This window comes from Hesperophylax consimilis, chromosome 5, assembly GCF_061612785.1.
Source record: "Hesperophylax consimilis isolate HC1 chromosome 5, BYU_Hcon_1.0, whole genome shotgun sequence".
NCBI lineage: Eukaryota > Metazoa > Arthropoda > Insecta > Trichoptera > Limnephilidae > Hesperophylax > Hesperophylax consimilis.
In genome coordinates this window covers 3,348,120-3,374,539 of record NC_142840.1, presented here as the reverse complement: position 1 = coordinate 3,374,539, position 26,420 = coordinate 3,348,120, and the positions used below count along the sequence as shown (strand labels likewise).

At 33.6% G+C, this 26,420-nt stretch overlaps 2 protein-coding genes across 5 annotated transcripts in view; one reads left to right on the top strand and one right to left on the bottom strand.

Annotated features, from left to right (window-relative positions):
* LOC149423424 (phosphatidylcholine:ceramide cholinephosphotransferase 2-like) overlaps nucleotides 1-26,420 on the bottom strand; it is a 165,601-nt gene that overhangs the window by 9,556 nt on the left and 129,625 nt on the right. The window contains exon 1 of one of the 3 annotated variants that reach the window (XM_089631538.1): nucleotides 20,536-20,749. The exons of the other annotated variants lie outside the window; for them this stretch is intronic. The gene's annotated coding sequence lies outside the window, so the exon portion shown is untranslated. Of the gene's footprint in view, nucleotides 1-20,535; nucleotides 20,750-26,420 lie in introns of those variants that run through there. 3 annotated transcript variants of the gene reach the window in all.
* Nucleotides 1-26,420, top strand: part of LOC149423426 (uncharacterized protein KIAA0930 homolog) — a 59,726-nt gene that overhangs the window by 19,507 nt on the left and 13,799 nt on the right. For both annotated transcript variants that reach the window (XM_089631535.1, XM_089631534.1), the window contains exon 4: nucleotides 10,534-10,773. In XM_089631535.1, coding sequence (XP_089487661.1) covers nucleotides 10,534-10,773 — 240 coding nt within the window. The remainder of the gene's footprint in view (nucleotides 1-10,533; nucleotides 10,774-26,420) is intronic.

Here is a 26,420-nt window from a genome sequence, read left to right as displayed (position 1 = left end):
ATTTCTTCCGGAAGTTTTACATATATAATACGTGCATATTGTATTTATAGAAAGTAGGGAAAATTCGATGTTCTATAATAGTCGTAAAAATATATTTTCGGGCGCTGCATTACTAACACTGTCTAAACCTTAAAAATAATAAACTAATGTTTATAAAACAAGGTTTTTATGCATAGCACAAAGGATAACAAATTATTATTAATTGCATTAATTACTCGCCTGAAATATCCATACAAATTGAAAATATCTCCCGAGTAATAATTTGTCACTACTACTTACTTTCAGCTTCACAAATCCCATAATCTGCCATCTATTGGTTTTACACGGGTTTTTCAATAGTATATTATTTATTTTATAAAATGTACCAATGATGTGTCGTAGTTAGTCAAGGTATACAATTTTATTCAATGACATGATTAAGCAATTATGCATTACATAACGTGTTATAATAACTATGTTTTGTTATTGTTTTACCGTGTTATCCGGTACGCTTGTATCATTGTATGTCATTGATTTGTATCTATTTGTATTGATTTTTGTATGAAAACATTCACAGGGGAACATTCTACTTTTCTCCTTATTATTGTAATTGAATGCCAAAATACCGTTTCATTGAACGTTATTTACGCATTAATTTACAAACTATCTGCTACATATAAACATATATCTTGGAAATGTACGAATTTATTACTTGTCGGTTAAACGTGTTTTAAATAATGCATACCCACGAGGAAACCACATTCCAAAAGAACTGAAGTTATACCTGTTGGCTGAACTTCTTGTAAAAATACGTATTGATCGTATTAGCAAACGATTATAGTGAGAAACATTCATTTAAATACGTCGTGTTCAAAATGGTTGCTTCATTAAAACTAGTTTTTTTCAAAAAGTCAAGATTTTTCATAATGGTAACAATTTGCCCCTTCTGCGTAGTAAACATCCACATTCCGAGTCATTGAAATTTTACACACTAATTCCAAGTGCTCCGAATGATCTGTTCCTTTTTCGAACGTGGCTCGTGTAAGTACGCACGTTCTCGCGGGCCCCCCATTACAGTACGAAGCTACCGTAGCACAGATTTTACGTCTCGCTCGCTCGGCCGACAGGCGAAGGGCTTCGCGAAAATACCCACGTGAGAGCGAACGGGACAAAGAATAACCTCATCCCGACCAAGGTCGGCCCGGTGCGCCTGCACTGGCTCGCCGTTTTTCAAAACTTCGGCGCGAATATTATTTGACAGCAAACTTGTTGAAACGCGCCATATTTTCCCGCCTGAATCGCTGTCAGAATAATGGCGATTTAAGATGATTTTCAAATGAAAATTGAAGTATTGTTGATATTGTGCGAGCTTAGTGTACTGGCAATGGTGAAAACAGATGTTGTTTTCCATACACGAGATACTGTAAAATTTACTTTCTCTTTGATAGATTGCTATCCGTGAGCAAAATCATTATGCGTAGAAATGTACATAACCCAAAGAACTTTCTCCGTATTATTTTTAAATTATCGAAGTATTATTTTTTGTAATATATATTTTACTACTTCCCTGCAGTATTTTGCTGAAATCAGAATAATAAATGAAACCGAAAGTCCGCATTTCAAAATAGTTCAAAGGTAAATGAACTAGTCACAACAAAAACACTTAAATGTAAAACCACGCGTCTACCGATCATTATCAAGATATAGCTATCAAAAGTTTAATAAAATATATAATAACGATTAAGATAATGTATATATATATATATCTGTACCTGAGAAGCATACGGATGCAAGTCCAAAAAGCTAAATGTTCAGGAGAGCCAAAATACTTTTTTTTCTGTAAGTTTGGTCTCATAACTTCTGCGGATATTCATGATAATTGATTTTTATTTTTTATCCTATTGAATCAATTAATTTTGTATCGAAAATGAGAAAATAAAATAATATATTTTATATGCAAAGCCTAAAAAAAATGTTTTAAAAAAAGCATTGTGGACTTGAGTCCTTCTGTTTCAAAATGATATTGAATATTTTGGTATGACACATGGTATATTATAAAGGGATCAATGTTGAAAACTTCACTTGGAAGTAAAATAATAACTATGTAACAGGTAAATATAAATATCTATTTTATTTATATTTATATTTCCCTATAAATGAAATAGATATTTATATTTACTAGGTAAATATAAATAAAAAATCAAATAGATTTTTACAGGTAAATATAAATATAAATAAAATAGATCAATGTTGAAATTTCATTTGGAAGTAAAATAATAACTATATAACCGGTATATTAATAAATATCTATTTTATTTATATATTTTTTTATTTAATTATAATTATTTTTACAAATTATTGGTATTTTCCATATCTTCGTCATCTGACAGAGAAAAAAAAGATTAAAAAAATAAGCGTAAAAAAAGTGCAGTGGCTCTGGTACCCACTGTAACATCTTTTGTAGGACACCAAAATTTGGTGTATTTAATGCGATTGGAATTGTATTTACCTGGGGCAATACCTCCGGGGTGCTTAAAACGGTTCCATGATAAATCGACAATTCAACACACCTTTAAAAAGTGATATAAAGTCATTAGAAACGATGAAAAAAATAAATTAAACCTAACCTAACCCACTTAACCCAGTTAATAGAGATTTTGTTCTTCACTTTACCATCACTTTTCATGACTTTATATAACTTTTTAAAAATGGGAAATTATCATGAATTATCATTTTGATGATTTATCCGGTCACCGCTCAAAACACCTTTTTCTTCTAATACAATAATATTTAAATTCAGTTTCCTGAAAACCATTTTTATACAGTAGCATCCCCGACACATTTACGTCAGCTTGTAGCCATAATACCGTTGATATTAGGAAACCCTTACCATTCATATTCTTCTTTCGATATACAAAAGGTGATTGTGAACCAGTTTTAAAGGGAATTTAAATATTAAATATTTGAAATATTCAGTTCATAGAGTGTACAATGTACTGATTATTAGTTTTGCAATATCTGATGAATTGTTACCGTTAATTTTTTTTTGTCGTGCGGTAAAATATTTGGAATTGGGTAGGTTTTTTTTGCCCTTTCAATCGCTGAATGGACAGAGTCTACTTCCAGGTAATAAAAATTTAAGATGAATGATCTTGAGGTTTTTAATTTTTTATAAAACCTGCCATACGTAGGATATGGCTATTGTTATATTTCTATTTTGACCTGCACAGTTGTCAGACCATACGGTTATTTCTTCAACATTATTCCCCATATCGCTGTATATCCACTTTAAGAGGCAAGAAGCTACTTCATTTGCCACCTTTTTTTCCATCCCTATATAGTCCATTCAGTAGTATAATGATGAGGTAAGGTAAATGTAAGTAAATAAATAAATAAGTGACATGGTCAGGTCTTCAATAATAATATCACCACCTATGTTTCCATCAGTCTTTTAAGAAGAATTCTGTTTCTTGAGCCTCGTCATACATTCATACACGGAAATACTCTTTTTCATCATTATTTATTGCAGGAATGCAATAAATAATGATGAGAGCACTGGGATTGTTCTGTTTAGTTCCACAGAAAACATAGAAATTAGAGGCAGAAGGACGCAAAATGGACTTCAGTCTACATTCGAATGTTTACTTCCATGGAAAGCGTAGTAATGTTAGAGGCAGAAAGATGCAAGTCCAATGTACATCTTTATGCTTCTACGGTGTGAATGTGCTAATGGTTCTTGCATCCTTATAATATTTTTGAAAATACCATAAATATTCAAGATAGGGCTTGCATCTTTCTGCCACTAATGAACATGATAATTTACTTCATGTCTTCATCAAAAACTCATTTCTTCAAATTTTGGACTTGCATCCGTATGCTTCTCGGGTACAGATATTATGTCTTCATGATATTTATGAATGGAGTTTTTTTGTTTGTTTGATAAAACTAACAGTTTTCTTAAGAAAAAATAAATGTTCATGATATAATATTGTTTGTTCTAGGTGGTTATATAAACATTTTTATATAATATGAAAATGTTTTCCCTGTATCCTATTCATGCAATGACAGTGACACTAATGACTTCCGTGCTGAAATTTATGAATATTTCTATTTTACTTGTTAACCAGATTCTCCAGTTTCTATTCTAAGTAGGTACGCACATACTTAATAATATACATGTGTGCTAGACGACACCCTGTAAACGGTGGTGTCCTTTGTTTTCTACCGGAAAATTCCTTGTTCTTATTTACTTCACGTCGCAATTATGAAAAGTTGAACATCACAAAATTCATGAAATCTATGCCGCTTTTAAGTTATCGTTTTTACGTTATGATGGTGGGTAGGTACACCTTATAGGTTTAGTCATACAATGCTACTTTGTGTTTTGATTACGACTTTACGCTACGATGGTAGATAGGTACATATTATAGGTTTATAGGTTTAATCGTACAATGCTACTTTGAGTTTTGATTATGATTTATTATTATTTTTCATGTTCTTACATTATTAGATAAGCTGTCTATAAAATGTCTGAATTATTTGTTTCCAATATGATCTAGAATTAACAATAGAGGAACCAGGAAATAGCATTGCTATAGAAATCCATGCGGTGACTACAACCTTTAGGAATCGAACAAGAATAGGTATAGACATAAATATTATGATCCTGTCACTGAAGGCTCTTCTCTTTCTGTTACAAGCATATTTCGTAAGAAAGAGGGAGAGGTTACGACGGATATACAAGCGATGTACGAATATAAAATAATCTCAGTATGAAAAAGGGATCTCACGCGACACCGGATATGACGTAGCTGCGTACTTTGTCGTCACACAACACAGGCTTGACACATATAGATAATGCCAGTGTCAAAAGCGTAGGCATTTAGCTTATGCATAGATTATGTTATATTTTATATGGTGATAGGTTCGTGATTACTTCCCTCCCGCCAACGGCCATATTGTGACTTGTCGCGTCATTGCGACGCCCGAGAGCTTCGAGCCCCAGGGCGTGTCTTGGTGAGTCTCGGACAAATTAATTGACTAATTAATACTACTTAATTATAATTAGGATGCGGTAACCCTGTCACCCGACACGACATATTTTATATGCCTTAGACGCCATGACGACATAAAATATTATGGAAATTGATTGTCGGGAAAATTTTATGATATCTCATTTTATGATGTGGGCCTACGGCGTACTATGTTGTATCAGTATAAAATACGAACGTATTTTCAAATCCTTACCCACGACAAATGAGACATTGTAAATTCAAAGTATAAAATCTGTGTGCTGAAGCAACAAAAACAGCGAGTTCTGTCGCCATAAAATTTATTCAGCATTTTATGTCACCCGCAACGATTTTCAACTCTCTTTCTAAGTAGAGTAATTTTCGTGTCTATGTAGGCATGTTTGTTCCAATTTGTTTTATTTTTCAATAAGAAAAATGGTTCTATGTCCTACACATAATAGTGGCACAATAGAAGTAATAAAAAGCTAAACTAATCTAACCTAACCTGGGTTAGTTAGCCTCTGGAGGCGTGCATTCCATACAGGCACATAAAGCACTGCCCACTTTACGTTACTCACAAAAAAATATGAATAAAATAAAATTTTTATGAAATTAAATCCAAGAAATCAATCTTCATTTATTGAAAAATGACTTGCACGTCATATTCAAGTGTTCACACGAAACAATTATATATGTGTTAAAAACGCATTCAAGGAAAGATTCGTTTGTGTTAGTGCCGAAAAAGGCCGTGCCTTTTGGAAACAAGTAATAATACAGGGTTTTCCAATAAGAGGTGTTATTTTGATATTCAATCGTAAAAGATCATTGGTTTCGTTGCTTGTGTGGCACGAAGCGCCGTCTTGTTGAAAGTAAACGTTTTCCAGATCAATACCATCTGTACAGCGCCTTTGAGATGATTTTGCACAAAAACGGCGCTATAAAAATCATCCAAATATTTTTGTTATTACTATTAACTTGCGCGAAGCGGGTTGCCGGTGGCAATTTTGTTTATGTATTTAATATCAATGAATTAATTATTCGCCATTTTTCACAATGCCTACCGTAATCAAAAACTCTGTGCACGCCACTGACCTAACCTAGTTATCCTAGTATTTTTTCATCACTTTTAATAACTTTATAAAAATTATTTTCAAATGTGTTCTATTCGGTCCGGTTATCAGAAAAATATTGGATTGACAGACAGGAGAAACCAGGTAATATAATATAATAACGGATTAAATTAATAAATACATGTTTATTCTTAAAACCTATCGCTACGTCATGGCATTGGATAAAATAAATACATGTTTAATCTTAAAACCTATCGCTACGTCATGGCATTGGATAAAATAAATACATGTTTAATCATAAAACAAAAATTGAAACTGAATTTGAATGACTTGGAATGTGGATGTTTACTACGCAGAAGGGGCAAATTGTTACCATTATGAAAAATCTTGAATCTTTGACAAAAACTAGTTTTAATGAAGCAACCATTTTGAACACGACGTATTTAAATGTATGTTTCTCACTATAATCGTTTGCTAATACGATCAATACGTATTTTTACAAGAAGTCCAGCCGACAGGTATTCAATTCAATTAGTTTATTCCTTTAAAAACATTACAAAATTACATTTTATTTCGTTTTTAAGTACATTTGTAAAATGGTATTACATAATAAGTGGTATAAACTATACCAGCATCAATAGAGCTTGCCTTTTAAAGGCAGCTTCACCTTCAGCTAAATATGTCGATATCCGAATTAATTCTGTTCAACAGCAAGACTGCTCTCCCCACCGGCATGACCATTGGCAAGTTGGTCCTGCAGGCCGGGAGATAAAACAGTCTATGCTGTCGGTGACGGAGATAACCATCAGGAACATAGAGACTAATACTCTCCATGATAGTCGGATTTACTAACCATCCACGAATCAGTTTGAAGAAGTGTGATACAATATGCACATCTCTTCTGACCCGTAGATGGTTCATACCGAGCATGCCCAAGAGAAAGTCAGTAGGATAGAGCCACGGGTAGTAGCCATACTCCCTCAGGTAGAGGAATCTCAGAAATTTCTTCTGCACTCTCTCCAACATGAGGGAATACTTCACCTGATGTGGGCTCCAAACCACCGACCCACTCTCAAGCCTACTCCTAACCAACGCAATGTATAGCACTTGGAGAACCCGGGTGTCTCTAAAATTCATCGCAGTGCGTAGGACGAAGCCCAGCATTTTCAGTGAAGCACTACACGTCATTTCGATATGAGTATGAAATGTCAGCCTACTATCAAACATGATGCCAAGATCTTTCATAGTGGAGACACGTTTTAAACTTCGGGCATTCATGGTATACCGGTAAAACCAAGTATGACGTGCCCTTGTGAAAGAAAGAATGAAACATTTAGAAACATTGAATTCGATCCGATTCCGTTTACTCCAGTCAACAATTCTATTAATGTCCGATTGGAGTCGAATGCAGTCTTCTAAAGTTTTAATTTCCAAGAATAGTTTTAGGTCATCAGCAAAAAGAAGTGACCTGGAATGCAGAATATTTTCTGTAATATCGTTAATAAAAATTAGAAAGAGGAGCGGTCCTAAATTAGAGCCCTATAACTTCAACAGATAAAATAAATACATGTATAATCTTAAAACCTCGCAACGTCATGGAATTGGATAAAATAAACAATATCTTCAGTACCTCTGAAAACTGCAATCATGACTACGGAGAATTGTTTTGTATTTTTTAAATGTTATGACTACAAGTGGACAAAAATCAATATTTTCAGTTTGCGAGTCGCTTGAATGATGTTCGTGTAAATTGATATAAACCTCTGCCCGTGTTCTCAGAAGTCGAAGGAAATAATTACATGGCCATGGCGTGACCTGACGCTGACGTTACTGTGCGATTCACCTTCTTCTGATGAAATATTATAATATATAGATAAATATTAATAATCAATTGTATTTCATTACACGATTTATTGCTGAATAACTGAACTCATAGAAAAGGAGACATCTCTGCCAGTAGTATACAGGCATAGATGATAATAAAACATTATTATTATGTAGGTACAGTTCTACATAATAATAATGTTTTATTATATTCGTTTTTTAATAAATAAAGATTAGGATTTCATTTACATATTACTAAAATTTAGTAGTATGGATAATAAGAAATAAATATACAGGGTGCATCGGCACGTACCCGACAAACTTTAACCAGCTATTCCTTAGCATATTTGGAGTAAAAGATCTTATGTGCACTTTGCTGTCCGGTAACGTGTTTTTTTAATAAAAAAATTACTATTCATATTTTCACCACATGTCACCACTGTTTTATCCTTTGTCAAAGTTTGAAAACCCATCTGGCAATATTTTATTCGAGTTCCGTTGAATAATGTACGTGTGTACCTATATTGGCGCGCTTTTACAATCACAACGAAATGGCACGGCACCATTCGTCTCATTTTTAACTATTATTATTTAGTGTGTGCGAAAGAGCGAAGACGCTTTTCGACATACTTGCTTATAACAGCTGTTGAACACGAAAAGCAATGCCAATGACAGTGATGTAGTGTGGAATTTTTTTTTTTTTTTAATTGAAAAAAATGCTACCGGACAGCAAAGTGCCCATAACATTTTTTACTCCAAATGTGCTAAGGAATAGCTGGTTAAAGTTTGTCGGGTTAGTGCTGATACACCCTGTATAACATGGTGTTTTTTTGTTCAGTTGGGTGGTTTCGGTTTCTTGTTGTTAAATGTTATATATAATATTGTTGTTATAAAAGTGGGATTTTGTTGTTCACAGTTCATCAATAAAATAATGTAGTTTATGAATACATTTTAAATTAATGTGTAATATGCACATACTTACTTGCATATTGTGGATCAGAGTTAATCAAATAAATGGATTGCCAAGCATTCCTGAAAAGGTTAGTCCACTACCTGTTGGATTAACTCATTTGTGTAGGCAATGGATCTTAGTCAAACCATAAAACCAAAGCACGTTTAGGTATATCATTATTTTATTTATATCAAGATTAAGCAAACTTATCTTCCTCGGTAAGAAAGACAAAATTAGTAATAAATATAGGTTTAAATTAAAATTTAAAGGTTTTTAAAACTCACTCTTAAACCCGGCTGCAAGTGACACAGAAATGGCGACCACTTTATTCTCTACCTCGGAAAATAACATCTTATTACATCTTATAATATTACTAGGTTTAATAAATCACGTTTGAATTTTAAACCGCACCGTTACAATTATAAACAGACACGACCGAACGTTTAATTTCTACTGAATTGTTGAAAGACGCTCGACCGATGCAATATGAAATACGAAATACCAAATTAATTGCGCTTTTTCCTGTTGTGATAAGTTAGTCCCCTTGGTGTATCAGGAACTGTTTAACCGTTTGGGTGCCAATCGTCGATTTTCGTCGATTCGTGTTTTAACGAAGATTGCCGATCGTCAATTTCCGTCGATTGCGTCAGTCGTGTTCTGATTCGCGCGTACGTCTGTACGTAAAATTCTCATTTTGTCGAAACGCCTGGACTTCGGGATCCTCCTCCGCGTGATTCTAAACCAATATTCTTTAGTAAAACACCGAAAAAATCATCGAAATCCTTGACAATTCAAAGAATTTATGGGGTTTTAAAAAAATATATAGTTTCATAAAAAATAATGTTTTTTTGGTGGCATTTTACAAGCAACTGTATGAATTTGTTGGCACTCAAACGGTTAATAAACACGTGACGAGTTCTGTGCTCTACTAATACGGCGTTTTTCGTTGATTTCGAACACTGTACTTTGGCACCGGTTGAAGTTTTCACGTCACCTGTGACACCGCCCTTGCAATGCGTAGAACAAAATGTTCCACAAGGTCGGCACACTGGGACAGATAAATATGACATTCGTAGCATAAAATAATGCCTTCTCTGTTTCCTATTCTAGGCGCCATATTATTTATAGCATACATACCAATATCTGGCCAAATATCTCCCGGGCCTCAGTTATATGATTAAAAATGTGTTTTTACATCCCACCAATCATACTGCTTATTTTAGGTAAGATTTATCGATTTAGCACTTGTTGCTTTATATAATGATGTTTAGCAGTAGTATAGCCCAGTTGTGTCATAGAAATTCAAAACGTAACATTGTCATCAAATGCCCATTCAGCGCCATTTTGTTTTTTTGAAATTTGAATGGTCCCCGCTAAACGCCAATTCTATATGCGTTTCAGCTTTCTGTCAAATTGTAATAGGCTGACAAGCTTCATAATAATAGTTGTCCTCTTCTGCTCATCAAAATTTGTTCAAAAGCTGAGACCGCCTTAGAATCGGGATTTAACGGGAACCTTTCGACAGTCAAAATAAAATGGCGCTGAATTGCTATTTGATGTATTTGTCCCGAGTGAATTTGAACAACCGGGCCTTGTCTTCGTTTTCAGTAGTTTGCAGAATGTTTTTTTTTCAATTTGCTGCGTCACTGTTGTTTTCGATATGATGAACAAAATAACATGTGTGTTGTCTTTGTAGGTCTACGCCTCTCCCAGCCGCAGAAAGATGGACACGAAGGGCGAGGGAGAGGAGATAACCTATCCGCATATCTGCTTCATGGTGGACAACTTCGACGAGGTGTTCTGCGACATCCTGGTGCGCGACGGGGAGATGGTCTGCGTGGAGCTGGTCGCCTCGGACCGGCGCGGCTCCGTGCAAGGCGTCATTTTCCTTGGCTCCATCAGATACGACGCCCTCAAGAAGGTCTACGACGCGAGGGTGAGTTCTAATTCAGGAATTAGCTTTACAGTTTTGAAAAGATCTCCATGAAAATTCCCCAGCTGCTGGATCTCATCCTCAAATCAAAATCAAATGAGTAACTTTAATGATGCTTAAATTTCACCCAATGTCCGTTATTTGTGCGACGTTATGTACCCAATGTTATCATTATTTATTTGCGTTTCTTACAAAAACGCTAAAAGCTGAAATGCTGAACGATTGGATATATTATTTTATAATATAATATATAGACTGTGTTTTGGTAAAACGCTTTAAGCTACTTTTTTATTAATGTTTCTTTTCAGTTGTTTTTATATTATAGAATAGACTTCAAAGTACAACATTGTTAGGTAATTTTCGCTAAGGCGTTTTTAATACTAAAAACTAAATTTAGATGTAATTATTTTTTAAGAATTAAATAGAATTGATATAATTTACATAAACATTTTTTTAAAATAAAAAATAAATTCTTGATTTTTAGTTAGTTTTACGAATCCGCAAATATTCATTTTATCGTTTCCTGAAAAGTTTTAATTTTGTAGGGTTTTACCAAAACAGTAATTGCAATGTAAAAGCTCACTGGGCGTCAAAAAAAGATATAAAATCAGGGCTGTACCAAGTCTTCAAAATAAAAAGACCCCATTCAAGGAGCTACATGGCCAGCGAAGTATAAAGTGGCGTTTGCTAATGCACTCCTAATTTGTGATACACACTATTGTTGTTATTGCGAAATTTCACGATAAATATCTCTCAAGGATGCTTTCGCGTACTGTAACTTTAGTTAATACATTATTTTTTTATTATTTTCATTTGTTGTCTTTCACTACCTCATATGAGGTGAACGAGTTTAAATGAGTTCTTAATGTCTTCTTTAAAACACATTTTCAGTATTAGTTTCCGATTTCCGTACAGCCATTAAATTCCGCCCCGTCTGAGTCCGCTGTCAGTAACATTGTGAACTATTCCAATTATAACAACATGCAACCAGTAACGAGTAACGACCGAGGTGTTCCGAACACGAACTAGCAACACAACATATTAGGTTCATTATCCTGTTAGCCCTAGCGCCTAACGTCTAACGCATAACGCATTAGAGCGCTTCGATAACGGTCACCTCCCTCTATGGACCGAAGCCATAAGTAATCATATAATTATTGTAATATCTGGACTGATGACCGCCAAACGTGTTAATTAGCAATTGTAATTGCAGGCGATTGAATTTGTCACCTTCCTTTTAGATCGGATTTTTTAGGTAAATAATACATAGTGTCCGGGGGGGGGGGGTAAAGTGCACAAACTTTTTTTACACACAATAATATTTCTCCATAGAAGAAAATATTTTTTCCGCCACTGTTTGTACTGCATACAATATTATGTGATGTACATGTAAATGTTTTGAAATGAACATACCTACTCGTACAAGGCTTGAGATTGTTTGAATGAAAGTTGTCATTTCGATCGATAAATAATAATCTCTATTTTGATTTTAAAATAATGTCAAGTATTTATATCATTCATACGTTAAAGCGACACTACATTATAACTTGACAAAGAGACGTTTTTATAAAATTGCATTTTTGATAGCAGTCAATAATGTTGAATGCCTTCCATCCGAAGTAGCAGACACATGAGAATAAAAAAAATACTTCTAAAGGCTTTAAGTTACGGTTAGTTAAGTCCTGTTTCAAATCGACCATTTGGCATTTCATCTGTCTGTCATTTGTTTGTTACTTTCCGGTTCCGGATGCTACATTTTTATCCCGCCAGCTGTTAAATCGGAATAATGAATATTTTGGTACCTTAAAGAAATTTGGAAAAAATAATTGCCATTGAGGTGCTATTTCTTTGGACATTTTTTTGGAATTGTATAATTCCTTATTTGAATTACGTAAAATACTAAGGTGTAAAGTATGTGTGCCGTCGCGCTCCTACGCCAACGGCCAAACATGGAGAATTTCCCTCAAGCTACCGTAGTTATGTGTACGTGCTAAATATGTTTACAATATAACACACACATTTGTTTTTGACCACTTTATTTTAATTACACTCAACCGCTTTCAGAAGTACCCTTCCTTCATCAGGAGAATATTAAAACCCAGGAAAATTAATATCTTTTAACTAACACGGTATTTTTGTATATATATTTATAGTTGTTGTTAATGTTTTACAACCAAATATAACTAGGAGCATTGATAAAATAGTTAGACTTATTAGTGTAAGTCGAGTCTCTTGGTTTAGTGTGTTTGGTATCGTAAATAAACAAACCGAACAAACATTATTTTGACCAATGCCCCGTACAATAAACATGTACTCGTAGAACGTGGACCTCGTTCCCAATGCGATAAGATCTCCTCGGATGTATGTTGTATATCAGCCGCTGTAGAAGGTAAGTACCACATAATAAGTACGGTATTCATTCATTGCATAGAACCAGGTTCTTATCCAATTTCCTCTACTCGTTACCTCGTTAGGACAATAGATGGCTATTACATGCTGCATTGCGTAAAACAGCGCCGTGTTGAAATAATTCCAGACAACAGGACACTAAAGATCATGACTCATCAAGTGCGTGTGTTAGAGTTGTCGACACGATGGAGAGGTTGACTGATGCACGGAAAAAGTCTAGTGAACTCGTGTGCCGAAGAGGGCAACTCCCACCCCATGCAGGACAAGGCCTCGATGGAGCGAAGACATTGAGAAGTTCGTAAGTAGACAGGTGTACACTCTACTTTTCAGAGTAACTGTCTACCGAGATGGTAGTTAGAAGAAGAACAACAATATTAGACAAAGGAGAACATACACTTTTTTCATTGTCTCGCTATATGATTCAGAACTGAGTATGATGAAACAATCCCCTTTCAATCTGAAATGATTCTTGATTTATTAATAATTGCCGGAATGTACTTAAATTTCTAGAATATTCATTAATTTATCTGCATTACTCACCGTCATGCCGACTATGAAACATTACAATGACCGGAAGGTCTATTTTTTTCTAAATTTTTTCGGCTTTGGCGGAATTCGAGTCATCAAAGGCAGTATTTCCTACGCTTCTAGGCCAAATGAGTTGCCTTCAATAATACGTCTAATATCACGATAACAAATAAATAAACCGTTAAGTTTATTCGTTGTTGTCGTGTGCATAGTCACAGATATCGTATAAATAATGTGATCATTGATTTAGAACTTCAAAATAAATTGGCTGCATACCAAATAATGGGTATTGTAAGAGAACAATGAGCAACAAGCGTAGTGGGTATTATATTATATCTGCACTGTTTGGTCGCTGGTTATGGTATAATACAAGCAATTGCCAGCGGAGTTGTTCCGTCTACGAGTCTGTCAGTTTTAATAAAAAAACTTATTTGGAGAGAATAATTAATTGGCACATCAGATTGGTCTTTACTAAACCGCAAATATGACCATAATATTCTTGTAAGAATAAAGACGAGACTACTTGAACAAAATTGAATCCCCTCCAACGGTATAGAGCTATAAAATATTATGACGTCTGTTTTTTGTTTATGAAAATTCCTTTGATTATTATACCGAGAAAATCTAAATCTCGTACTAGGCCACCAGCACTGAAAGTGCCAAGAAACAGATCAAGAAGTTGATGTTTTGGATCAAGTCTGGCCATTCTTTTTACGAATGTTGAGTTGTACTGGTATGGAAAACATCACTAACCGCAATATTGTAACATAAATAGCGAACATTTTTACTTTCCTTGGATTAATTTTACATGTATACGATTCGGTATTTCTGTTATCATTATCATTATGGTCCAATTGTTCACAGAACTGAAATAATAACAGAACTTGAATAGAACTTCAAAATCAACTTTAAAATTGAACGAATAATTTAAATTCTGTGAAACAACTGGACTTTATGATGAGGCACATCGACAGAGCACGCTTTTATAATATATTCTGTTAGTTATTTGTGAGTCAAAATGTTTAGATCTGTCGGTAGCGGATAGCTCATCTAGATTCTAGGCCACCTAGCGTATCCCATATCAAAGCAAAAACCTTCGCGACCGCGTCCGAGCCGAGCGTCTGGCGCCGCGCCCTACTTCTACTGGGAGAGGAAAGTGTGGAATGGGGAAGCGATAACACTGTCTGGAGTCTGGAGATGGAGCATTCTTCTCGAGACCGAATATAGTCTAGTCTGTGGCATCATCTATACATCTTTAGTTTCATCACTTCATCTCACAGCTGGGCGAACGGACATAAAAACTCATTATAAGTTAAGCGCCTTCAAATTATATTATTATTCCTAATACAATACATAACGCCGACTATGTAACTATGCGAGCGAATTAGAAATCTTGTAAGAATATTCAATGAAATCCATTACTTTACATGCTGGCATTATTAATATTATGATATTTACGAATACGTGGTTTGCTTAGATATAAGTACATGTTGCAAAATTACTGCATTAAATTCTACTTGAATTCAGGCAGGCTGTAATTTCAAGGATTCATAACGTAATACGCAACTATAAAGAATCCATCATTCTGAATTCAACTCGATTTTTTTATAAAGCTAACTAATATTACCAAATATAAACTTACGTTTTAAAGCAACAGGTTGTCGGTTATATTTATTCCTTCACTGATAGTTTACTACGTTTTCATTGTAGTATTACTATCTGATTCTAGTAATCTAATAATTGAAGTGACAGGCGACATTAACGTAGGTAATTAAGCAGATTAATAATAACATACCTAAAATTAAAATGAGTGTGAAGACGAACCGTACGCATAATGTGAGGTCTTTTTTGCTAACGTTTGTTACGGTTCATTATGTGGGTAAAAGATACTAAACAGAAAAAAAAACTTTATAAGATTAGGAGTTACGAGACAATTTCCCATTTGACACGCTCGCGCTAATGCGCAGGCCGCCATTACCATCGGTGTGAAATAGAGCTTTCAATTCCGGGATCTCGAGAACCGGGAATCCCGCACCTCTACCGGCACCATATTCCCGGTGCTGCGCTTTCTTAATTCCGGGATTAATAATTATCCCGGGATAATTCAACCATGGGAATGTATTTTTTTTACTGACAGCAAGTCGTTTATTGCACAATATTCTTGAGAATATAGATTTTGGGGTTAGTTAATTATGAACATGTCGAAATCAGTTGTTACAACTTCTGTTTTTTTAACAATAATTTCAACTTTTAAATTCCGGGTGCTAGCCACAAAATTCCGGGATTGAAAAATGGTAGCACCGTATCACCGAAAATTCCCCGGATTGAAAAGCCTAGTGTTTTAGTTTTTATAATGTCCAATTTGGATTCACACAAGTTGTATGGGCGGGTTTCAAAAGACTTCTTAATAAGTCCATGTAAACAATAATATTGTGTAGTGGTTTCACGACATCTGACTTAATTTTATTAGTGACTCGTGACTCGCGACTTGGATGAATTTTCCATATGTTATTGTTATTAATTAACACGGCTGTTACTAAGTTGTGCCTTGGTGTGAAATACCTGAAAATGAACTCTTCACGCCATTAGCTAAATTAGTTAAATTAAGACTTCTCGTCATCGGCACATCTCACATCTGGTTTCTAAAATATATCTACGGAAAATCGTCGTAATGTAAAATATTATGGATTTAAAGCGTGATTCATCTTGAAGGAAGATTCGTAAAATGGTTCAACGCACCAAAAACAGCAACATAAAACAATATAATAGAATAAAATACTTTTTTGTTTTAAAACCACGATATTTATTAATTTTAAATATTTATACGATGTTTATAAATTTTAAAACAAAAAAGTATTTTATTTTATTAAATATGTCAAACCACAAAGTGATTGCTTTCTACAATAATATAAAACAATACAGTCTTGCTGCTGAAAGCTCTGATGTAACCTCTCTTTCTGCTTCACGTGTTTGTGTGCGAGAAAGAAAGGGAGAGGCTAAAACGGAGCTATCTGTGGTGTGTCTTTAGTTAATTAACTTCGATGTCCTAGACCAGGTGTGGCGAACCTAGGGCACGCGTGCCCGAGGTGGCACGTTTGATCATTTGGATGGCACACTAACGATTTCCAAGTTAATTTTTTTTTTTTTAATTTTTAAGTTTAAAAAATATTTTTTTTGATTTGACCAGTTGTTTCAAAAATATCTGAACAATCGTTCATATTCTTCGTTTCTTTTCAAATGAAACAGTCATTCTGTTGATTTTTTTCAAACCAGAATTGGGTTGTTTCAACTCAAATTTATCTTACGTTACATTTGAAAATTCCATTCAATGTTCCCCGCCGAAACTGACAATTTTTCCACAGAAATCGATAGGAATATTTTTTTTACGCTTGCAACTTGATTGGTTTATTTATGTGATTGAATGATTTGTTGAGTGTTTGGAAGAAGTTAGACTTTTTTTAATAAATGAGAATCTCATTGAAAAATATAATGAGTTACTAGACCTCGAATAGCTTTCAAAATTAATGTTTTTTTGTGCTTACATTTAAATGAATTAAATATTAAATTGCAAGGCGTTAACAAAACAATTATTATTATTCAAACAGTTCAGGAGATTTGAAAAGATATCAAAATTTATTTTATATCCGGATACACTATCAGCAGATGACCTCAATTTGGAGATTTTCGAGTGGCTAAATCTAGAAGATTTTGAAATAATTGAAAGCGATCGATTAACGAACATAAATAATAAAAATGCAGAAGAAAAAATAATCAGAACTTGGAAAGCCATTCCAGAAATCTTTAGCGATTTAAAAAAACTAGCGAGAGCAATATTATCAATTTTCTCTTCTACAAATGCTTGTGAGTCATTATATTCAGAAATGAATTTCATAAAATGTGATTCAAGAACGAGAATGACTGATGAATCCAGTTGGTCGTGTGTGTTACTAAAAGTGACGAAATATGATCCAGATATTAAGAATTTGTCATCGAATGTACAACAGCAAAAATCTCATTGATAAATAACTAATATGTACATTTATTGATTATGACTTTATTTTTATGAAACTCTATTGTAATTTTTAAGCTTATGAATAAAAATATTTATTTTTATTTTTTTTATTTTATCTATTTGGTTAATTTTTTTTACAGCTTGGGCACGCCAAACAATCTAGAAATAATATTTGAGGATTTTTGGCACGCGGGCCCAAAAAGGTTCGCCACACCTGTCCTAGACTTTGACGTTTAATATTTGGTAGTGTTGGTTTTTTTTTTTGGTTTTAGGCATTTCACCCTGAAAAGAGTGCTTTGTGATGGTTGGAAATCTTATCGCAAGCGTTTTTCTTTCTATCGAGGTTAGTTTTAGCAATGACGTAGATATTGAAAATTCAAGATTGTTTTTCAGTGTTACTGTGACTTGATGCAAAGCACGGATTTTGGAAGTAATAGTTTTATTTGATGATGGTTTAATTGTTAACAGTATTCGATTTAGAAAAGAATTACTTAATATTTTAATGAAATTGCACTGACCTGATGAATGGACTATAAATCCCATTTATTAGCAGTTAAAACTGACGTTTGAAAGATAATGGCATTGCATTCGCAGTAACCAAAAATCTTATCGCAAGCGTTTTTCTTTCTATCGAGGTTAGTTTTAGCAATGACGTAGATATTGAAAATTCAAGATTGTTTTTCAGTGTTACTGTGACTTGATGCAAAGCACGGATTTCGGAAGTAATAGTTTTATTTGATGATGGTTTAATTGTTAACAGTATTCGATTTAGAAAAGAATTACTTAATATTTTAATGAAATTGCACTGACCTGATGAATGGACTATAAATCCCATTTATTAGCAGTTAAAACTGACGTTTGAAAGATAATGGCATTGCATTCGCAGTAACCAAAAATCTTATCGCAAGCGTTTTTCTTTCTATCGAGGTTAGTTTTAGCAATGACGTAGATATTGAAAATTCAAGATTGTTTTTCAGTGTTACTGTGACTTGATGCAAAGCACGGATTTTGGAAGTAATAGTTTTATTTGATGATGGTTTAATTGTTAACAGTATTCGATTTAGAAAAGAATTACTTAATATTTTAATGAAATTGCACTGACCTGATGAATGGACTATAAATCCCATTTATTAGCAGTTAAAACTGACGTTTGAAAGATAATGGCATTGCATTCGCAGTAAATAATTCATAATTCGGTTGATCAGAGATATTATTTTTTGTAATGAATGCCATTTACGTAAGCCAGGTTTGGTTTTGAAGTTTGAAGGAAAATTGATCGCGTGTAATGCAAGGAATATATTTATTAATGATGAAGAAATGTATCGGTTTATTGACTAACCATAGTTAGATAATGGATTCTATCAGTTTTAACAAGGGTATAAAATGTCCTAGAAGTGGCTCCATGTTAGAATTAGTTCTTCTCGTTCTAATAAAGTGAAAAAACTCAATTACTGTTTATACCGGATCGGCAAAATTAGGCTACATTTTTAAATAAATAATCGGTTGCATATGTGTTAAGATAGTCGATGTTATAATAGTATCTCCCTGCATTATTTATTCCTGTAGATGGAGGGGGGCATCGCTGGTAGTGTGGCGTATATTTACATGTCGAAAATAGTGAATTTCACTCTGAGAATCTTGTTGTTAAGAACTCTAAATACATTCTGAAATTGTTATGTTCTCACTTCGCACATTTCTAGAACTAGTTAATTTGAAGTCAGGTGTAAGGACACCACAACCTAACAACACAAAGACGAACAGTAGCTTATCTAAAAGGTCTTCGTCCACGGAATACATATTTGACTTTGACTAGATTCATTCCTCCTCTTCCCTCTAAAGTCCCACTCCAACGTGTCAATAACTACCTAATTCGTTCAGTTTTTAACTTCTCAGCCCTCTGCTATATTTTGACATAAGGTCGGAATATTTATACTTTGCAATAAAATTCCAATAAACGGAACATTTTTGAACGTATCCAATAAATAAAAACTGGTTTTTAAAGGTGATAAAATACGTTTTCAAATTTTGATATAATAATGAACATAATACAATTTTTGATACATTAAAACTTTGAATGCGAACATGAAAAACTATTAAAACAAATATTACGTTTTTTGTTAATAAAATTTGTGATATCGAAAAAATATATAAAGACAAACGTATTTTATTAGAAAAATGTATAACAAACGTTATTGTAACCTCTCTTTTTAATCGTTTCATACAAAAAATATTAATAAAAAATTCACGAAGTTTCATAATTTAAAAAAAAAAATCATTGGGAATTTTTGGTTTCATAAAGGTGCACATTTTATTTTTTCCGTGGTTAACTTCTAGATTTGAATATTAAGCGTGGTGTTTTCTCTTTCTACCACTGTTTACATCATATTTCTGACAATGACAGTAATAGAGATACAACGAATTCTATGCCCGAAGGATTAAGATGCAATTCATGTTATTTATGTAAAACTGCCTTCCGGTATTACTAAATAACTACCAAGCGTAACTCGCAAGAATAGATCTTGTTTACCCATTAGCAAATCAATGAATCATCGGCTAATGATATGCGTTCTAATAGTACATAGTACATAACAGCCTCGTCAGAATGATCAATTTTCACACAGAAATAAATACTGCGAGTTTTCAAAGTCACGTTAACAAGACACGGCAATAGTAATTACCAGCATATAATTGATAACTGCGAACACTGCCATAGCCAAGGCCAGCCTCGTAAAAACTTAGGTATTGGAAAATATTAGCGGTGGAAAAACAACGTACATATCTATACCTATAAAGAAAATGCATAAAGTTTTATTTACCGCAGAGTTTCCGCTGACAAACGTTTCATTGTGGCAATTGCACTTATCACAGAGGTCACTCTCGAAACGCGTGCAAAGTCGAAACGGAGAATAAAATAACAAAACAATTGGATTGTTCTTTTATGAACCACTTTGTGAAGACGCAGTTCCAATAATCAAGTAGAGAGGAACGCAAACGCGTCCACGGCACAAACGATCACGAACACTCGCTGAACAAAACTAAGCCGAAGTGAACCAAACGAACTCAACTTTGGACACAGGCCACTGCACCGTACCGTATTAATATTATACCGAAGCGAAGGTTCCTAATACTTACAATAGGACTAGCTCACTTAGCAGCCATTGACATAGACAGGACTAGGTGAGATCTCTACTAGTGGGATGCCATAATCGAGACATTTTGGTAATCGAAATAACTCTGGGTTGAAGCGCAAGTTTCCAACAATTTGCCAACGCAGCATGCATTTCACATTTTTGCACAGCACTCATTCCACTAGATGAGAACCCAACTAACTAGTGATGCTTACCCTCTCGGTTCAGTGGCACGGACCAGTGATAAGCTTAATCGAGACATTTTGATAATGAAATATATTTGGCTTCAAGTAGAAGTTTGCTAATAATTTTCCCAACAATTTTATTTCAGTATACAGGGCGTATCAGCACGTGATTGGAGGATTTTAATCAGCGATTCCTGAGCAAATTTGGAGTAAAAAATGTAGATGTCATTTTGATTATTAAATGCAAAAAAATATGCTCAGAAATCACTGGTTTAAATTCTTCGGGTACGTGCTGATTACTTATCTATGATTGCATCCGACTCTTAGTTTTTTTTTACTCATTTTTCGATTATTTCATTCAAAAGGATTTAGATTGGGTCGATTATTTCTAAAAAAATAATGAATTTAACTTAATTCGATTGTTAAGTATGCTATCGGAACGAATTTAAATTGGTTAAGAATTTTAAGAAACGGATTATTTCGATTATTAAATAATCGAACAATTCAATCACAGAAAAATCAGAAAAAGATACGGTCATGTCTAGGACTCGAACCCAGGAGCCTTGCCTTGCCGGGCAAGGATTTCTGCATTACGTCCATCACTAGAATGGAAAATTTTGGAGGTAGCTTAGGAGGTATTAGTGCGAAGAACAAAACCGAATTATATTGCCGTTAATTTTTTGCAGGTAATTCCAATCCGTCAGACGTGAATGTTGTTAATTTATTAATATACCGTCGCTAGTGAAATTACGAATGGATTAATCGAATTGATCTGACCCACTAATCTATTTTTGGATATTACTTTCGATAAAAAGTTGAGAGTGAATGTGTTATTTTTAACATTAAAAAATAGAACCGTTTGTTGACTTCAGCAAATTAAGTTTGGTTTTGAGACTTGCTAAAATGGAGTTTTTGGTGCAGAGAAAGCAAGTTTTTGTGTCTTCAATTATTGCTTATAACTAATAAATTTAAATCTACATAAATGTATAATAATGAATAATACACATAAGGTGGTACAATGTATAGAATTAGGTGAAATAATTACTATATTTTCTGTAAATTATGTTTTTTTTTTTTAAACATTTAAATATATTTATATAATAATGTAATAATACTCCACGGACCTCATTTCATATAATCTAGGATATTTTATTCAGAATCATCACGATTTGTTTAGCGATAATGATGTATATTTAGATGACGCTGCGGTATGTATTAGTTTAGGAGAGTTGTATACGCTTCAACATTCAAACAGTTTTTTGAAATATGTCGGATTGCTCGAAAGAAAACCGTCGTCTGGAAAATTCTTACCCAGAATTCTTACACAAAACTGGTACCAACCACATACTAAGTAAATAATAAGTAATTGTGATCGTTTTATGACTTAGGCAGATCTTATTGTCAACTTGAGTCGACTTTTAAGATAAGATTGAGTTTATTGATGTATTTTTGCGTCTTTCCTATCGCTTGTTGTCTAAATGATGTATCTACATGATCGGGAGATTGCTGTTTCGAGGATTGTGAAAGTAATTATGTAATACGAGTGAACCCCGCAATGTTTCGCTTCGCTATTGCTGTATTACTGTTAACACAACTACGTTTCGCTTCGCTATTGCTGTATTACTGTTAACAAAACTACGTTTCGCTTCGCTATTGCTGTATTACTGTTAACAAAACTACGTTTCGCTTCGCTATTGCTGTATTACTGTTAACAAAACTACGTTTCGCTTCGCTATTGCTGTATTACTGTTAACAAAACTACGTTTCGCTTCGCTATTGCTGTATTACTGTTAACAAAACTACGTTTCGCTTCGCTATTGCTGGATTACTGTTAACAAAACTACGTTTCGCTTCGCTATTGCTGTATTACTGTTAACAAAACTACGTTGCATAGACTTTAATTCGACTTCGTAACTCATTCCAGTGCAGAGATTGCTTGTACCATTTAAACCACTCTCTAAACACTCCTTGCACTAAGAAGAACAAACTTAAATATTTTCAGCGATATCGGTCGACTTCTATTCGACTTTTGTGAGGGCAAACATACGCAGGATGAATTTTTATATATTAACATTGTTTTCATGATACCGTAAATAATACATTTGTACAACATCATTACATATATCTAGTGAAAAAATACTTCAACAGCCTATACGAAAATATCAGAACAATAGAAAATGATAAACAACTACTAAAAGCTATTAAAGAGAACTTCAATGTAAAAATACCAAAATAATGAAACGTAATATCTTTTAAATTAATTATAAATTTTAATATTCATAATTACAAACACTAAGGACGGGTTGTTTCGGAGAATTTGAACAATTCATCAAATTTCAACGTTGATTTACGAGTTCTGTGAAAGTCCTATTCAAATTCTGTTATTATATAATTATAGGCTAGTTGCTTGACAGAACTGAAATAAAAACAGAACTTAAAAATATCTTTCACAGAACTTGAAAATTTGAAAAACTTTGAAATTTGAAGAATTGTTCAAGTTCTCCGAAACAACCCATCCTTACAATTTACCAATTTCTGAAAAAATACCATGTTTTATTAAATTATATTATGTCACCATTACGCCCCCCGCATTCCGAATTTCTAGCGATTGTAATTCTTTCAAAATTTCAAAATTAATTATCAAGTTCTTTTCAGGTTCTGTTATTATTTCAGTTCAATCAAGTAACTACCCTATAATGATATAATAACAGAACTTGAATAGGACTTTCACGGAACCTGAAAATGAACCCTGAAATTTGATGAATTGTTCAAATTATATGAAAAAACCCACCCTTAAAGTTTTTAAGTTCCCATAAAAATATATGTTATTTTTTAAAATAATATCTATACATTTAAAAGCTAAAACGTTAATTATATGAAATTCCCTCGATAGAAAAAAATCGTAAAGTAAGCTCCAAACATTATTAAAAACAAGTTTTGTTCTGCTATTTAATATGTTGTAGGTATGAAAAATACATAGTGTATCTTTAAATGCAAATTAAGCATTTGTCGAGAGATGTTTACTCTATTTCAAACGAATCGTGTTTAATAAAATATTTTCATCATTTTCGTTTCTATAACTATTATCGTTTTTTTTTATATATAGCGCGCTCCCTCTAACATTCGTATTTACATATCTCCTATTCAAACCACCTTTGAACGCTTACTACGGAGCCTTAAGAATTAAACGTACACCTTATATTATTGAAAATGGACCTATAAAATCAACCCACGCGTGACAAACAGAGGTCACTTCTGGAATATTGTAGTTATATTGGTATTATAAACATACCTAATAATATCTGCCGAGGTAGGTACATTACACATTACACGCACACGCATATAACCAAAATAGATCCGAGTAATACTAATATGTTTTATTACAGCTAGTTAAAATAAATTGTTTGGCACGTTTACAGTAAACTTGCCAAATCTAGATTTCGTAGTATTTTTCTTTTCGTCAATGACTTGCTCTGCACGAAATTAGATTTGCTCCGGCCTACCAGTCTACACAGTACGAAAATAATGCATGATTAATGTATTATGTTATCTGTACTCTAGACTCTAGAGGTGAATGGACATAATATATGGAACGATAAACATACGTTAGTTCGCTGACATTCAGATCCAGTTCAGAGTTCAGAAAGGACCACAGGCTATTACATATTTCATGTCTGCCAATTTGAAAGCCATTGTCAATTAATTGGAGACACAAAAAGGGTTCTGTCACTAGTTTCTCAACAATGCAAAACGAATATCCTCTTATGTCATTCTCAGAGATTGCCCTTTGTGCTACAAATAAAAAGCCTATTTAAAAAAGTGCGAACCATTTAAGACCCAGCATACCACGTCATCAGAACTCTGAAACCTTATGAAGATTTTCAGATGAAAATATAAATTTTAGCGCCTATAAAAAGGTATTTAGAGCGTGAACCAGATTCCTGCACTCGAACACGTACTGCGAACAATCCGAAAAATAGGGATTTGTTACCAAAATAATCTTAGTCCTCTAGCATAAATGACTAGCCACAATTTTATTGCTAAATTACGTATATAATATGTAAATTCGTTTGTTCAAAATCTTAAAACACCAAAGTCATTCACCGATTGCTTTGAATTTTGGTACAACGTTGCATTGGAATACGCGTGTGTTTGTATATCAAGCGCTGTGGTTTATACCTGTGACAGCGCCATCTGTTGGACGTAATAGCAAAATGCGCTAATGTTTCTCTATCTGACTGACTACACACAGACTGTGCCACAGCAACCCGTGGCGGGGTACAACTAGTTATAAATATTAAAGTAATTAAATATTGTAGTTTTACTAAGGACGGGTTGTTTCGGAGAACTTGAACAATTCATCAAATTTCAACGTTCATTTTCGGGTTCTGTGAAAGACTTATTCAAGTTCTGTTTTTATATCATTGTAGGCTAGTTGCTTGACAAAACTGAAATAAAAACAGAACTTGAAAAAGTCTTTCACAGTTCGAGTTCGGCTGAATTGAGTCAGTGAGAATATTTTTAATAAATAATTTTTACTTTCCGGCTTTGCTTGTTATTTGTATTCTTGAAAGTATATTATTTTCACTGAAAAACGCTGAAAAAAATTAATTCTCACAAGAATAAAACCTAAACAAATCAAGTCATCACCATTTTAATATAATTTCAAATTAACGCTCTTTATGTCTCAATATTTTTCTCGTTGAAGAAATGGAACAAACAATTCTAGTGTTGTGTCTTCTTTCTTTACTCTAAAGTTGGTATCTCTCTAAAAGCTAAGGTAAAAGCGACGATTGAAATTATTTTTTGAGCTGAAAATTATTAATTAATTATTAATAACTGATATTATTAACTGAGTAAATTTTATAACGCCAGACCTCAATAATCGTATGGTCTTCGCTGCTTCAGATTTAGAATTTATACCTACATTATTTAGTCACATGTGAAAATTATCTATATCTGCAAAAATTTTGTATGTTTTACTATCTTTGGTTTAGAATAATACTAATATTTACATGTAATGTTATTCCGAATGGTTCGAATACCCTCCTCGTTTTTCGACAGTGTCTTCGAATGGAGAAATGACTAAAAATAAATTTGTTCTCTACAAAATCAAACACAAATACCACAAATGGACAATGTTTGACATTGAGGATCGATAATGAAGCTATTATTTATCGACAGAGTGATTTCATTATGTTGATGTTTCGTAAGTACAATATTGTCCATGTCTATTGTGTCCGCAGTGTACCTATTCTACACAAACATCGTGTTTACAGGGGCCAACGTCACACTTTTATTTTGGAGCAACGATAAAAATAGCACAAACTTCACCACTACACTAGCCCTGTCTATTATGACAGGCTGAAGCCATTTTTAACCTTTGAA